The sequence below is a fragment of the Chaetomium strumarium genome (assembly GCF_033439665.1).
Source record: "Chaetomium strumarium strain CBS 333.67 chromosome Unknown B0T15scaffold_1, whole genome shotgun sequence".
NCBI classification, from domain to species: domain Eukaryota; kingdom Fungi; phylum Ascomycota; class Sordariomycetes; order Sordariales; family Chaetomiaceae; genus Chaetomium; species Chaetomium strumarium.
The window spans coordinates 6,312,151-6,324,886 of NW_026944429.1; the positions used below are offsets into that span (position 1 = coordinate 6,312,151).

At 55.8% G+C, this 12,736-nt stretch overlaps 7 protein-coding genes across 7 annotated transcripts; 3 read left to right on the forward strand and 4 right to left on the reverse strand.

Annotated features, from left to right (window-relative positions):
- Positions 1–358: 358 nt before the first annotated feature.
- B0T15DRAFT_571699 (uncharacterized protein) lies at positions 359–1,086 on the forward strand (the record flags this gene model as incomplete). The annotated part of the gene is made up of 3 exons (XM_062870866.1): positions 359–880; positions 934–988; positions 1,049–1,086. Exons 1-3 carry the CDS (start codon positions 428–430, stop codon positions 1,084–1,086), a joined length of 546 nt encoding a protein of 181 aa, XP_062727090.1. The 5' UTR covers positions 359–427.
- Positions 1,087–1,155: 69 nt separating this feature from the next.
- Positions 1,156–2,588, forward strand: B0T15DRAFT_70667 (uncharacterized protein). Its single transcript, XM_062871225.1, has one exon. The coding sequence runs from the start codon at positions 1,266–1,268 to the stop codon at positions 2,541–2,543; it is 1,278 nt and encodes a 425-aa protein (XP_062727091.1). The 5' UTR covers positions 1,156–1,265; the 3' UTR covers positions 2,544–2,588.
- Positions 2,589–2,634: 46 nt separating this feature from the next.
- B0T15DRAFT_482364 (Pyruvate/Phosphoenolpyruvate kinase-like domain-containing protein) lies at positions 2,635–3,732 on the reverse strand (the record flags this gene model as incomplete). The annotated part of the gene is made up of 3 exons (XM_062866097.1): positions 2,635–2,891; positions 2,976–3,620; positions 3,687–3,732. The coding sequence occupies 3 exons, from the start codon at positions 3,730–3,732 to the stop codon at positions 2,635–2,637; spliced, it is 948 nt and encodes a 315-aa protein (XP_062727092.1).
- A 348-nt stretch (positions 3,733–4,080) lies between these two features.
- On the forward strand, positions 4,081–5,302 carry B0T15DRAFT_70693 (uncharacterized protein). Its single transcript, XM_062871226.1, has 4 exons — positions 4,081–4,201; positions 4,288–4,333; positions 4,425–4,708; positions 4,789–5,302. Exons 1-4 carry the CDS (start codon positions 4,111–4,113, stop codon positions 4,938–4,940), a joined length of 573 nt encoding a protein of 190 aa, XP_062727093.1. The 5' UTR covers positions 4,081–4,110; the 3' UTR covers positions 4,941–5,302.
- B0T15DRAFT_70772 (uncharacterized protein) lies at positions 5,172–7,177 on the reverse strand. Its single transcript, XM_062871227.1, has 2 exons — positions 6,660–7,177; positions 5,172–6,598 (listed from the first exon to the last, which is right to left on the reverse strand). The coding sequence occupies exons 1-2, from the start codon at positions 7,054–7,056 to the stop codon at positions 5,664–5,666; spliced, it is 1,332 nt and encodes a 443-aa protein (XP_062727094.1). The 5' UTR covers positions 7,057–7,177; the 3' UTR covers positions 5,172–5,663.
- Positions 7,178–8,252: 1,075 nt separating this feature from the next.
- On the reverse strand, positions 8,253–9,763 carry B0T15DRAFT_521047 (hepatocellular carcinoma-associated antigen 59-domain-containing protein). Its single transcript, XM_062868541.1, has 3 exons — positions 9,222–9,763; positions 8,730–9,163; positions 8,253–8,665 (listed from the first exon to the last, which is right to left on the reverse strand). Exons 1-3 carry the CDS (start codon positions 9,683–9,685, stop codon positions 8,388–8,390), a joined length of 1,176 nt encoding a protein of 391 aa, XP_062727095.1. The 5' UTR covers positions 9,686–9,763; the 3' UTR covers positions 8,253–8,387.
- A 1,696-nt stretch (positions 9,764–11,459) lies between these two features.
- B0T15DRAFT_70817 (uncharacterized protein) lies at positions 11,460–12,735 on the reverse strand. Its single transcript, XM_062871228.1, has 2 exons — positions 11,614–12,735; positions 11,460–11,516 (listed from the first exon to the last, which is right to left on the reverse strand). The coding sequence occupies exon 1, from the start codon at positions 12,563–12,565 to the stop codon at positions 11,639–11,641; it is 927 nt and encodes a 308-aa protein (XP_062727096.1). The 5' UTR covers positions 12,566–12,735; the 3' UTR covers positions 11,460–11,516; positions 11,614–11,638.
- Between the last annotated feature and the right edge of the window lies 1 nt (position 12,736).

Sequence of the window (12,736 nt, forward strand, 5' to 3'; positions counted from 1 at the left end):
AAATTGGCGCCCAGTGCAATAGAATTTTAAACCGACCACAAACTTGAAGCCCATGGATGTATCTACCTGTAACTGCAGTGAGGTGCCCGACTTGGAGTCAGGGTGCCATTATTCGGTGTCAGTTGATGGAAGGTTCGACCGACGGAGACCTCATACCAGGATCGGCAGGAACCTATCTTAGGAAGGCGTGACTGGTGCATGCACCCTCCTCAGGCTCAACATGCTACTAGGAGTATTGCGGGGGCCAAGTTGCACATCCATGCCAGGCTTGCTGTTCATCGCTTCGCCATAGGACAAGGCAACGACAATTCCCAGTGCCATGGCAGGACTTCGATCACGCCCTTCAGGGGTAACATCTCCGAGGCGCCACGAACACCAGCGCCGCCACGACCAGCGTGAGCAAAACAGACACAACACAGATTGCAGGATGGCCAAGCGAAGTAGTCTAAAGCATCGCCCCGCGACTGGCGAACCTACTTTGGAGCCTCTCGGAGAAGGCCCAACAATCCGGTCTAAGGGGGAGAACGACGAGTACATTCAGTCTTGGCTACAGCAGACACAAAATTACCCTTCTCGTGCCCCGGATCCAGACCATAGAGAAGAATGGTCGCAGATGCTAGAGCACTTTCGACACAAGGCCCACGCGGACAGGCGCAGGAAGAGATCAAGGTCTCCATTAGTAACCGCGCCTGCATCGCCCAAGACGGCGGAACCAGCGGAGCATCGATTCGAGAAAAGGGCTCGTCACAAGACCCGGGACGACAAATACGACTACAAAACACCCGCCGGCCAGAAACTTGTTTCGAGTAAGGAGCTTCGTGAACGCGGGAGGAGAGGCACCATCAAGGTCCGCGACAAAGAGACTAGAAAAGGCCACCCCGTAGGCACCTTAACAGCCCGGCGCTACGAAATCGTGCTGACACACCGGGATAGACACGTCATGGAGACTCCGACGTCATGGCCAGCCATAAGCTTGAAATGGGTATGGGTATGTAGTCCTCAGGCGCGGGATAGACCGGTTCCCTCACTTATGAAGTACAGCTAGCAGGTCAACGCCCAAAGCACGTTGGGTCTCAGACAGCCTAACACGGAGGCATTCGGAACACGGTGCCTTGAGGACAAAGCTGACCAGGAGTCAGAAGGAAGACAAGGAACTAGAGGAGCTTTCCACTTTCTTCTCCCGCAAAACCTCTCAAGCCAAACCCAGAGAGTATGCTTATGCTGGACGTTCCGGTCGCTCACGAGGTACCCCTCTGGACACTGAAATGCCGTCTTATCCTAGGCGACATGATCGCCACCCCTCACCCTATGGCTCGCAATGTTTTTATCGAAGCAGCACCGTCAGAGGGGTTGAAGGAATGTCCATTCATTCGAGCTCCCTGTCAGTGGCTAGAAGCCGCGGCGCTGAATTTCATTCCCTGAAGCGCTCAAGCAGCAAGCCCAAGAGCTGGTCTTCATCGTTGCAGCGTCACGGTACTCACCCTGCGGAGAGCGAACCCAGGTCCTATTCTTCCAACAAGGCTGGTTCGGGGAATACCACTGCAGTTCCCGGACAACCAGCAAAGCAACTCCGAGAACGTGAGCCGGCGGCCGCGGTAAGCCCTAAACGATATCGTTTCGAAAGGGCTCGGGTTATTCCGGGAAACACTCGCAAGGATGCTGCAGCACAAACAGATTTTGAGATCACAAGAAAGGATGGGTTCCCAGAAGAACAACAGCCTCCCAAAACGGACGAAGCTTGGATGGCAAGGAATTTCCCCTTGGAAACCGGTTGCCAGCATACTGCTGTCAAATTGCTCAGAGACAGTACACGAAGCGCTCTGCAGCAGTCTGTCGAAAGAGAGCTGCTGAACCGGTCAGCGCTAGCGCCACGTAGTTTCCAGTACGAGGCGTATGGCAAGCTGCCGAATGATAGCGGGGGGGTTGAGCATGAGAGGCAACGCTATGATGTGGGTGACGCCTTGCTGCTTGGGCGAAGTGCCGAGGGAGATGCTACTCCTGGAGTAGGCCCATCTATGCACCTTCTGGACGGCGATCAGACAATCCGACTAGACCAGAGCATGGATTGGGACATGGGTGCTCTCCTGGACCCTCCACGCCTGCTAACGGAACATGAACGTGTCGTCAACCGAGAATTTGACTCCCATGAAAGTTCCCATGAGACCGGAAACCGCCACGCTAATCCAGAAAATCTCGGGGTTGAGGATCTGGAGGAGTTCATTAAAAGAATAGAGGCTGAGGCAGCGAGGTCCTATGGACGAGTTGATGATGGCCTGTCATTTCCATACGACAGATTTGACCTGGTGGACGGCTCGGAACTGAGGCGCTCCCCGCTCCCCGAAGCCGCAGACTGTAGTGGAGCGAACGATACAGCTATTCTGTCGAGCAGACGTCGATCGTTGTTTGAAGCCGACCTGAGCGATTCACTCGCTCAAACAGCCAACTCGACCTATCCCGACTCATTTTCAGCATCGGAGCTGTACCCTCTAGGGGAGCTCCCGGAGTGTCTGACACAGGCCTGGCGGCAAAGGGGTATGTTGTAGAGTGCCATACTCTCGTTAGCGCACACGATATATGAGGGGCGGCTCTGGTTTCTGCCACAGCGCTGTGACGTCCAGCAAGTGATCCGTTGTGTTACTCGGGGTTCTCATCTTTCCACTCCTTCTTGATGGCATCAACATCGCAACCGCATCTTTCCGCTCTCCCAAGCGTCGCATGGGCTTTTCCGACCACAGGAGCATCAATCATCTTTCCGTCCAACGTCCAAGCGCCTCGTCCAACAGCCGAAGCTTTCTCGTCAGCGACCACTACGCGGGCCGCCCATTCAACTTCCTTTCGGCTTGGCGAGAAAATGCGCTGGACGATTGGTATTTGAGACGGGTGAATGCACTCTGAAAACAGCCTCAGTACGAACGCACCCCCCTACGGCCAACACAAGATGGGAAAGAAGGGAAACGACGAAGAGGATCACCTACGCTTCCCACTGAACCCCAAGCCTCTCCCATTCAGACATTCGTTCTCTAGACGCTGCTGGCCTTCAGACCCCCGGAAGGAGGTGCAAACAAGGTCGATGGTACTCTCCAACTCAAACGCGCGCGCCGCGGTTACTATGGCGCTGCGAGCGTACAGGAACTCGGACAGGCCCGGAGTGCGCTCGAGCGACAGGTCCAGGGCGAAGTCCTCGGCCGCGAAGATTAGGCCCTTAAGGTGGGACGAGGCGGCGCAGATGGAGCGCAGGTCCATGACGGCCTTGGCGGACTCGATCAGCGCGAGGAGGTTGAGCGGCCGTGTGTCCTGGCCGCGAATCTGACGGATAACGTCTTCAACCAGCAAGAGGTCTGATGCGCTGTTTACCTTGGGCACGACGATGGTGTCGACGCTCGGCAGGGAGGCGACGGCTTTAAGATCGTCTACCGCGTGCGGGGTGGAGACGGCGTTGATACGCACGGCGATCTCGCCTGCGTGGTGCTGCTTGTTCGGGAGCGCTGTGAGGTGGTCTCTTAAAGCTTCACGGGCGGATACTTTCATGGAAGGGGTTACTGAGTCTTCTAGGTCGTAGGTCAGGTTGTCGCTGGCGAGGGTGAGAGATTTGGCCACCATCTTCGAGGAGGAGGCGGGGACTGAGCCGGGGTGTTAGTCATGACGGTCATGGTCAAATACACGAACGAATTCAGAAACTCTAGTACTGTAGAGCAATGCCCGGCGGAGGGCGGGTATCGATCGCGATGTCATTGGGATTCGGGGATCAGTTGAGACGCCAAGTGTGTTGTTGAGGGCTACAAGTTGTTTGAAATCGCCCGGCCCTTTATCAACTGTTGAGCACAGAGAGAGAGAGACGTAGAATTGTGAATTCAAGTAAATGAGCTAAGTGATTGGAGTCAGTGCATCTCATAATACATTCCGTGAGTGACTCGGTTTGTACTGTGCATGTGAGGTGCGACGATCTAGGTCCGTATCTGTTGTGTAAGTGGGTGAGCCGTTTACTTTGACCGGCCGCCTGGCGGCTGTCACCAACTGCCAGATACGAGAGCGTTACATATTGTTATCGCAGCGACAGCAACCGCCTGAAGTTCAGAGCTGTCTCAACACGCAACAACGCCTCTCGCAAGAATGGAGCAGCCACAGCCCGCGCCGGGCTCTCTGAGCTGGCGTTTGAGCTCGCATCCAATAACGCTTTTGACGTTTCTGGCGTTTCGAGTCTGTAAGCGCATCTGCACTGATTTATTTGGCTTGCTACTGAGGGACACTTCTGCTGGGCTTCGTAACTGACAAGTTTCCCCGCGACAGCGAGCCTCCTCGTCTACCTGTTCGGCCTGCTCTTCACAAACAACCTGTAAGAAGGGCCCCCGGCAGTGGATACCTCTTCGTCGCCACACCTGTGTACCCTAGCAACAGCCGTAATGCTAACATTCCGCGTCGCCAAGGGTCATGATCTTCATCATCACCATCCTCCTCCTCGCCGCCGACTTCTACTACCTCAAGAACATCGCGGGACGTCGACTGGTTGGACTGCGCTGGTGGAACGAGGTAGACCCATCGACGGGCGACTCGCACTGGGTGTTCGAGAGCAGCGAGCCCGGAACCAAGGTCGTCAACCCCACTGACAGCCGCTTCTTCTGGATCGCCATCTACGCACAGCCTTGTTTCTGGATCGCGCTGGCGCTCGTGGCCGTGCTGACGTTTAAGTTCATTTGGCTGCCGCTTGTTGGTGGGTTTGCCCCCCGTGATTTGAGGGAAGACAGAGAGATCAAGAGGGAGAACCGTACTGACGGGGTGGTTCTTTTTTAGCCATCGCTCTCGTGTTGACGATCACCAACACTCTCGCGTTCTCGCGGTGCGATAAGTTCAGCCAAGCGTCAAATATCGCCGGGAGCGCCTTTAGCGGAAGCAACCTTGCCGGAAGCATTGCGACCAATATGGTCGGGAGGTTCTTCAGATGAAACTTGTAGGCACGAGTTTGATGACGCAACAGCGAACAGGAAGCGCGCCAATCCCTTCTTTATAGGAAAGACATGGTATCACTGGGGGTTCTGCGAAAACCAGGGCCGTTGCTCTCCAGGCTGTTCTCTATGTTGTAGGGGCAATCGGACTCGGGGGTACGCGAGCTTGAAGTTTGTAAAATTAGGGGCCAGGGGCCAGGGGACAAGGATCCGGCGTTCAGGCATGAAGCTTATTGAGAACGTTTCCCATACCGCGTGTTTTTGATTCCCGTGGTTCCCCTTTCGGACCGGTCGGTACTAGCGTCACTGCGGACGGAACGTACAGAGCCAAGTCACAGGTAGCGCAACTGACAAAGCTAGACTAGAGCTTTCTGATATCGCTTGGCGGACGGAGCAGGCCTGCAAACCGGCTGACTTATACTACCGTGTTGCCAGCGCTAAAGAGACCCAGTAGAGCTGATATCGCGGTTCTAAAAGTCGAGTTTGTCAGGTTGGACAAAGCGGTGGTAAAAGGGGGCGTCTTTCGAAGTATCAAGGCTGCCTAGGTAACCCATGGAACGAACGGCGGTCCAATGCAACGCGCAATACCTCTTTCGCAGCCATGAGCAACATAAAACGTCGTGGGAATCTTCATGAGAGCTTGGTCGAGTGACTTTCTTGGAAATAGTGAACATGAAGCTAAGAGAATCAACGCCCTCCTCACCAGACCCATCGGCCAACGACTCAACGCCTCCCGGCCTGTTCGATGGCGGCATCCAGCTGCCGCTCCTCCTCTTCCAACCTCCGAATCTCCTCCTCCGTCATGCCCTCCTCGACTAAGTGCGCATACGGTGTGTGTAGCGCCCTTGGTGTCGCCCGACCTGGGGTGGTGCTTGGCACGCTGACGCGAGCCTCATCGGTCTGCGCGAGCGACGCCGCGCGTATGCTAGGCGTACCAGCGGCGGCCGCGCTCGCACTTGGGCGGTCCGAGTATGGCGTGAAGGACCGCGGCTGGTCCTGCTGGGGCTGCCGTGGGCTGCCGGCCGCGCCTGCAGCAAGCGCTTCCCCTCCGTGTGCCGCGCCGCGCTGATACGTGCCGCCGGGGCCGGCTCCTGAAGCACCCTCGTCGGAATAGGGCGAATTGGGGCTGACCTCGACGTCGGCGGCCGCCTCCTTCTCGGCCATGAGATTTTCGGCGCGGTTTCCGGAGCCATATGCGGAGTCGACAGGGAGCATGGCCTTCTTCTGCTGCCGTCGGCGCAGCAGGTACCAGACGAGCCCGAAGACGAGAGCTAGGCCCACCACGCCGCAAGCAACGGCGATTCCAATGATGGCGCCGCTGGGTAGTCCTCCCCCACCATTAGGGGCCTTCTGGGATATGTTAGAGTTCCCGACTGGCTGTCCGCTTGTGGAATCTGGGATTTGGCCATTCGCACTAGGTATCGGCGAGGGAGGGGGGTTATAGGGCTCCTGGTTGGAGAACCTGGAGGGGGCTTCAGTGACAAGTTGATTGTACTGAGTCACATCTTTGACGATGGTGAAAAGTTGACTGTAGCTCTCGCTATAGTCTTCCCTTGGTCCGGCCCATCTAGCTTCAAAATAGAGCGGCACGCCCACATTGAACCGTTCTAATAAGTCGGGGGTGAAATCGGGGCCAATAGACACCGCATTTCCATCAACTGCACGAGTGCAGTTAGCACTTCAGCGCAATCCATGGAAATAGGAACAGGCAGAACCTACCTTGGAGCGTCACGTTCTTAATCCCGCTTACATTTATGCCTTCCCGCTTCGTCAAACCGCCAGGTTGTTCCGAATCTTGCGGATTTACAGACGGAGTCGCAGTCGGAGTCTGAATCTGAAACGGGGGGCCGTTGATGTTGGTTGGAGTCGAACCCATGAACTTCACCGAGCCTATCGGGACGGTATAATTGGCGAAAAGGATTATCTCATCGACCACGACACCTTGCGAAGCAGTCCATGTGAACTGCTTGCCGTAGATGAGGTTGATTTCAAAAATCGCTTGGCTTTCATTATAATCCCCCTTGAACCTGGAGGCGTCGAAAATGACGTCCCCTTTCACGGTCCCAAGGCCCAGAGCGACCACCGTCAGCCAGCGTTTCCCCTTCGATATCCGCATTGTCGTCGGCCGCAACCTCGAGCTTTCGGTTCCACTGGGAAGTCTTCAAACACGGAGCATCGTCGCACGAGAGAACTCTGCGGTTGCTGTCAATCGGGGGTTAGGCGTGCGCCTGCACTTTGCGAGATGCGCGTTGGGTCGCCGATTATTCTCCTGTCGCTGGAAATCCACACAGAGGAGAGAAAACCCAAAGTCAAAAGAAGTCGTGTCGTGAGAGGGGAGAATGTGGGCGACAAGGCTCCATGTCAGCAACCAACTCTCTTCTTGCAGCGCCCCCCGACCAAACAGAACACCCCAAGCGCTCAGCTGGGATGGGCAGAATGGCGCGGTCCCGCTGGCATAGCCCAAAGGCTGAGAGGCGCGGCTTTCACCAACCAGAAGCCCTTGTTCTGTCAAGCCGTCCACTCCTTCCCCAAAGCGGCACAACCTTTCGAGGGCCTGCATGCCAATCCTTTGGACACGGTGGAATGCTCCGAAAGGAATGCTTAGCGAAACGTTGCTGGCGATGGGGTTTGACTTGCTTGACGAAGAATCGTCCGAGGCTACTTATCATGCATGGCAGATCTCTTCGTTTTCTGCTGTCTCTCTGCTCTCTCTCCCTCAGCCCGGCCACAGATCCAGTTTAAATCACCTCTCGAACATCGAATCTTATTACGTTCGTTGTCTGTTCTACATTACCTTACTCCGTGCTTACTGTAAGGCTGGGCTGCCATTGTTGGTTTGTCCAACCGCGCGTTCCCTAATATAGCAACGCATAGGCCGCCCTGCAACCCACCCTTTGTTTTATGCGGGACGACCTGTTCTTCGGCGTACAAAGTACGCGTACTGCACAGTCAAATAGCGGTTTGGCTGCAACATGCCGCACAGTCAGACGGGCCAGTCGGCTCTGTCTCTCGCACAGAGCAGACCCTGATGTGGAAGAATCAAGCAAAGAATCCTTCGTTAGGGTCGGGTGTCAGCGAATCGCCGAGGGCTGAGCCTCTGTAATCCGTATGGCACCGATCAACCCGCCAAGTGGGGGTAGCGGCTGATCCTCTGCTTGCATACGGGTATCTTGGCACCGGTTGCGATCCTTCCAGTCTTCCCTTCATCACCGAGTACTTTACGACGGAGAACCTTCCATGTGACAAGACTGTACCTGCAGGACATTGTGGCTTTTCAGCGAGAGGAAGGGGAAGGAAGGCGTGGGAGAACGTAGCCATGTTGTTGACGCTATACCCTGAACAGCTTGAGAGATCGTAACCAGTGTCATGATACTATAAGGTGTGTAAATCCAAACAAGCCGGCGCAAACCACGAATTCCAATATTCCGCCCCGCCCTATCCTGAGCCTCATCGTCTTTGCTTGCTCGCCTGCTCCTTGAGCAACAGATCCCGCATAGCTGCTCTCGCGTTCCGACTGCCGCCCAGCTTCGGACCTCTGAGGATCTCTTCCTGCTTCTTGGCCCCCGGTTTGGCGGGGGGCGCCCTTCTCCTCCGGTGCCTTTGCGCCATCGCTTCCATAAACTCTCGCCGGAACTCCTCGGCAATCCGGTCGTCGGCAGCACCTTCCTCCGCTTCCGGGGCAGCCGGATTAGCAGCCTGGTCTGATTGCGTATCGTAGATGTCGACTAGTACGTACTTCTCGTCAGCCAACTGTTGAATCTACCAGTCCAAAGGTGAGGGGCAACTTACGTCTGTTTTCGCTCAAAAACTCTTCGACAAGCTGCTCCCGTCTGATTGTGTCGCTTCCACGGCGGTTCCGTGACCGCAAGGGTTTGCCGTCCCGCCCAAGGCGGACCTTTCTGGCTCGCCCTTTGCCCTCTTCCTGCTCTTCCTCGTCGATTTGGCCTTGCAGCCGTCTCCTCGCGCGCTCAGTCATCTCGGCGGTCCGCGCTCGAGCCTCTTCGCCGAGGTCGACTTCGAGAAGCCGACCCTGCAGCACTCGCTGGGAGTCGGAGTGACCGCCGGTAACCGCAAAGCTTGGGTCTTGCTGATCATCGCTCATAGCCGTAGTGCTGCTGTCCTGGCGCCTTTGTTGGTCCTGTTGCTCCAGCAGTGCGGCGGCGGCGGCGGCTTCTGCGGCGTGCCGCTTTCGTCTAGCCAACTCGGATTCTACGTACTCCTCCCTTGCTTGATCAGCGACTGGTTCCCCGTACTGGTGGCGGACAAGGGCGCGCAACTCACATGTGCTTATTGACCACCTCGCCAACCAGCCCCGTCTGCGGGGCAAATCGCTTCGAGATGCCACCGATGACAGCTACTTCAGCTGCTTGTTGCGCATCCGTGTTACCGTGCAGAACCATGCTCTGCTCTGTGTTCTCCTCGCTTATCACCTTGCTGTCACCGGGAAAGGACGGTCCAGCCCTGAAACCGACGCCGCCAGGCCTGTGCTTCCGGGAGTTCCGTAGACGTAGCACCTCCGCGACTGAAAGTCCTTGTTCGCCATCGTCCTCTTCGGCAGGCGGGTTTGCGGTGTCGTGTGCGGCAGCGCTATCCTCGGGCGCGGTCCCACCGTTACCGTCGCCGAGCTCAATGCCGCTCGTCCTCTCATCTGGCTCATCCGCCCGCTGCCGATACATCTTTCTTTTCTTTCCGGGTCGAAATACCACTTGAGGTAGCGCATCTGGTTCTGCATTGATTGTTGCCATGTTGGGGTTGAGTGCTTCGCTGCTTGTTTGTGATGAGGGGTTCGGTTGCGTTTCGAACTTGCGAAGGTGCCAGCCCAGTGGTTCTGTTTTGGATTCATCAGCCACTGTCCAGCAGGGTGCCTCTCTATGCACGCTGGACCCTAACCCTGAGGCTTACCAGATCCGAGACTCTTGAACACACAGTGCGCTTTTCACTGACCGTCACTTAAAGCGCACAAAAACTCCGGAGCTTGATGGGGATAGCATAAGCCGAAATCTATTTCGCTTCGCACAGCTTATAACTGCATTAGAAAGCGACAGCTCTTGAAAATCATGGACTGGTATACAAAGCATCCTCCTTGGGAAGCGGTTGCCTTCCCCTGTCTCCTTCATCCTCCACACCCTCCAATGTTATTGTCAACCCCTTCTTCATATGCAAAGTTGAACGGTGAGTAAGTCTTACATTTGAATGATTTACCTGACTTTTGAAGCCCAGCAGCCGGGTCTGCAATAAACGCTATTATATAGAAGACTCCAAGCTCGGTCCCGCAACTAAGACCGTCTCAGTTATCGCGAAAACTCGAATATTGTACCCGACAACAAATGTTGAGATGGAAATGCCTGGCGTTCAGCGCTATCTGGACAGAGAACGGAGGTCTAGCCCAGCAAGCCGAAAGTTGGACTCACAGTTCACTCCTAACGCAGCTTAATGGAGACCTAATATGCTGGCCCTAGGTTCCCAGAATTATCTCAGGACAACCAGGTATTGTACAAGTACCTTGGGTACGCACATAAAGGCCGGTCGGCCGTGTGCTTAGCCGGGCTTTGGACCCACCCGGATGATCGACCGGGCGGCCGGGGACCCGGCCCACACGTCCGGACCGGCCTCCAATGGTGCCGAAACAGTACCCGGGATGCTCCGGTTAGCGCAGTGCCGAATATAGAGCAAGGAACTGGGTCGGTCTGTGAACAGCAGATCACGTGCAGACCCGGTGGGCAGCCAGAAGTTCAGAACAAGCTAGAAATAGTGAGGATCTAAGGAGTAGGTGTGACTGACCAGCTTGTATCGTGCGCTGTGTTTCCCGGCGAAACTGAGTGCTTGGTTTCTCCAAAATCCGGTTCTAAAGCGGGTGTTGATGCTGGCCGCTTTATGGCGCTGTTCATGCGTGGTATCGGGGTTGCCGTATAACTGGTGTGCCGGACATTGACATCCCCTTTCGCCTCTTCCAGGTTGTGCAGTCACAAGTAGATTCCTTGCACAACATGAAGTCTTGCTCCGCGACAGATAGCTTGCTTGCATAGAAGGGACACAATTTCGACAAATCCACAATTGGGCGTAGTTTCGGGTCCCTCTGGGTGCTTACAGAATCTAGAGTAACACCGACAGCTCATCACGAGCGCCTACAAACAGGCCAGATGTTTCTTATATCTTCTCCGGCGGGTGGTGACCGGCGGAAGGGACCTGGCCACGGGAGTGCCCGGTAGATCTGGCCGTGACCGGTTTTCATAGATGCTTCTATTTCGGTGTTCTGACAATATGGAGTAAGTGTGTACCCTGTCTGCGAATGCCCGCAGTGACCGGCCGCTACCGGCCGTACTGACCAGCCGAGCCATCCCAGGTGTATCTTCACTTCGGGAAATACACACAAGCACTGCATGAGGGTAGCGAATCGAATGATATCGTGAAAACAAGAGCAACGTTGCCACCATCATTCAGAACCGCGCGGGGAGTATCTCAGAAGCCAAACCTAAATCACAGGAACACTTGTGTGATGTCCTAGTTTCCCCAACGCCGCCGTGTACCGCTCCTTCTCCAGGACCATTCCTCCGTAGAACGAGTGACTGTGAGATCCTCCTAGCCCTCAGTTTCCGTGGCCAAAAAGCCCATCCGACCCAGTAGAATATGTACAGAGAATGTAGGGTTGTACGAGACGTCGTACACAGCTCACCTCTCAAAGCCACCGAAATCCCAGCTCAGATCCAGTTAGTCGCAACCGGCCTAGGCACGACAAAGAAGGTGGCGAACAAGCTTCGAACCTCGCTCAAGTACTCATCGGCACTGATCTTGAGAAGCCCCTTGGCAAGCATTTCCTGCTCCTCCACGTCGACCACGCTCACCACTTGCTCCTTGACGCCGTACTCCTCAGCAAGCTCCGACACCTGCGCCAGCTCGGGGCCGAACGGGTGTTGCGATTCGCCATACTCCTTCCTGTGCTGCTGCTGATGGAGGGGCTGGGGCCGAGGCGCTGAAACCGGAGAGTAAGAAGCAGCGGCGGGCGCTGCATTGGCCGCGTTGGACAGCTTGGCCTTGTGGTAGGCGGAGCTCGAGTTGTGAGAGGTGACGCTGGTACTTGTGCTGGTAGAGGACGAGCGCGAGAAGGTAGAGCTTGCCTTGGTTGAGATCGTACGCTGTGACTGCTGTGACTGTTCTGACATCGCTGAGGTAGACCGTTGCCGGACCAGGGTATTGTATGGCTTCTTCGAATGCGAGACACTGCGTTGCGGAATCACGGGAGCTGTAGCTTGTGCCAGCGGAGCGGAAGTCTTGCTGGAAACGGTGAACATGGATGATAGGTGCTTCGGCTCCGGTGACAAAGACCTCTTTGGCGACGACTCGACATCCGGACTGGTTGGAGGTGTTGTGCCGTTCGTGAGTGCGCTGTCGGACATATCGTCGTCGGATCTTTGCGAAGACCCTGTAGATGTCGCCGACATGGGATTGATGTTCGGGGCATTGTATGACAACATGTTGGTGGTGTGGATGAGCTCAACTGGGCTCGAGATCTTGTGGCGGATCGAGCCGACAGATCCCTTCAACGAGTTGCTGCGATGGGGTGCGTCCTCTGCCGCCTGGAGGCTTTGCTTGACCCGTCGGGTCGTAAACGCCCTGGCGAGAGACATCGTGCCAAAAGAACTCTTCCAATACTCGGCCGAAACTAATATCGTCAAGGAACTCTATGTGGGCGGCTGAATCCGAGATAGTCGCGGCCTCGAACTGAGAGTCGAGGGGGCAGTTAAGTTGTCGAAATCGCCTTCCACTGAGATTTGAAGTCTTGTGAATAGGTTGACCCA

Coding starts and splice junctions, on each gene's coding strand:
- B0T15DRAFT_70667 (XM_062871225.1), top strand. CDS start 1,266: ATGCCGTCTTATCCTAGGCGACATGATCGCCACCCCTCACCCTATGGC.
- B0T15DRAFT_70693 (XM_062871226.1), top strand. CDS start 4,111: ATGGAGCAGCCACAGCCCGCGCCGGGCTCTCTGAGCTGGCGTTTGAGC. Junction 4,334..4,424: donor CTGCTCTTCACAAACAACCT/GTAAGAAGGGCC, acceptor CGCGTCGCCAAG/GGTCATGATCTTCATCATCA. Junction 4,709..4,788: donor CATTTGGCTGCCGCTTGTTG/GTGGGTTTGCCC, acceptor GTTCTTTTTTAG/CCATCGCTCTCGTGTTGACG.
- B0T15DRAFT_70772 (XM_062871227.1), bottom strand. CDS start 7,056: ATGCGGATATCGAAGGGGAAACGCTGGCTGACGGTGGTCGCTCTGGGC. Junction 6,599..6,659: donor TAAGAACGTGACGCTCCAAG/GTAGGTTCTGCC, acceptor GCACTCGTGCAG/TTGATGGAAATGCGGTGTCT.
- B0T15DRAFT_521047 (XM_062868541.1), bottom strand. CDS start 9,685: ATGGCAACAATCAATGCAGAACCAGATGCGCTACCTCAAGTGGTATTT. Junction 9,164..9,221: donor GAGGTGGTCAATAAGCACAT/GTGAGTTGCGCG, acceptor TGATCAAGCAAG/GGAGGAGTACGTAGAATCCG. Junction 8,666..8,729: donor GTTTTTGAGCGAAAACAGAC/GTAAGTTGCCCC, acceptor AGTACGTACTAG/TCGACATCTACGATACGCAA.
- B0T15DRAFT_70817 (XM_062871228.1), bottom strand. CDS start 12,565: ATGTCTCTCGCCAGGGCGTTTACGACCCGACGGGTCAAGCAAAGCCTC.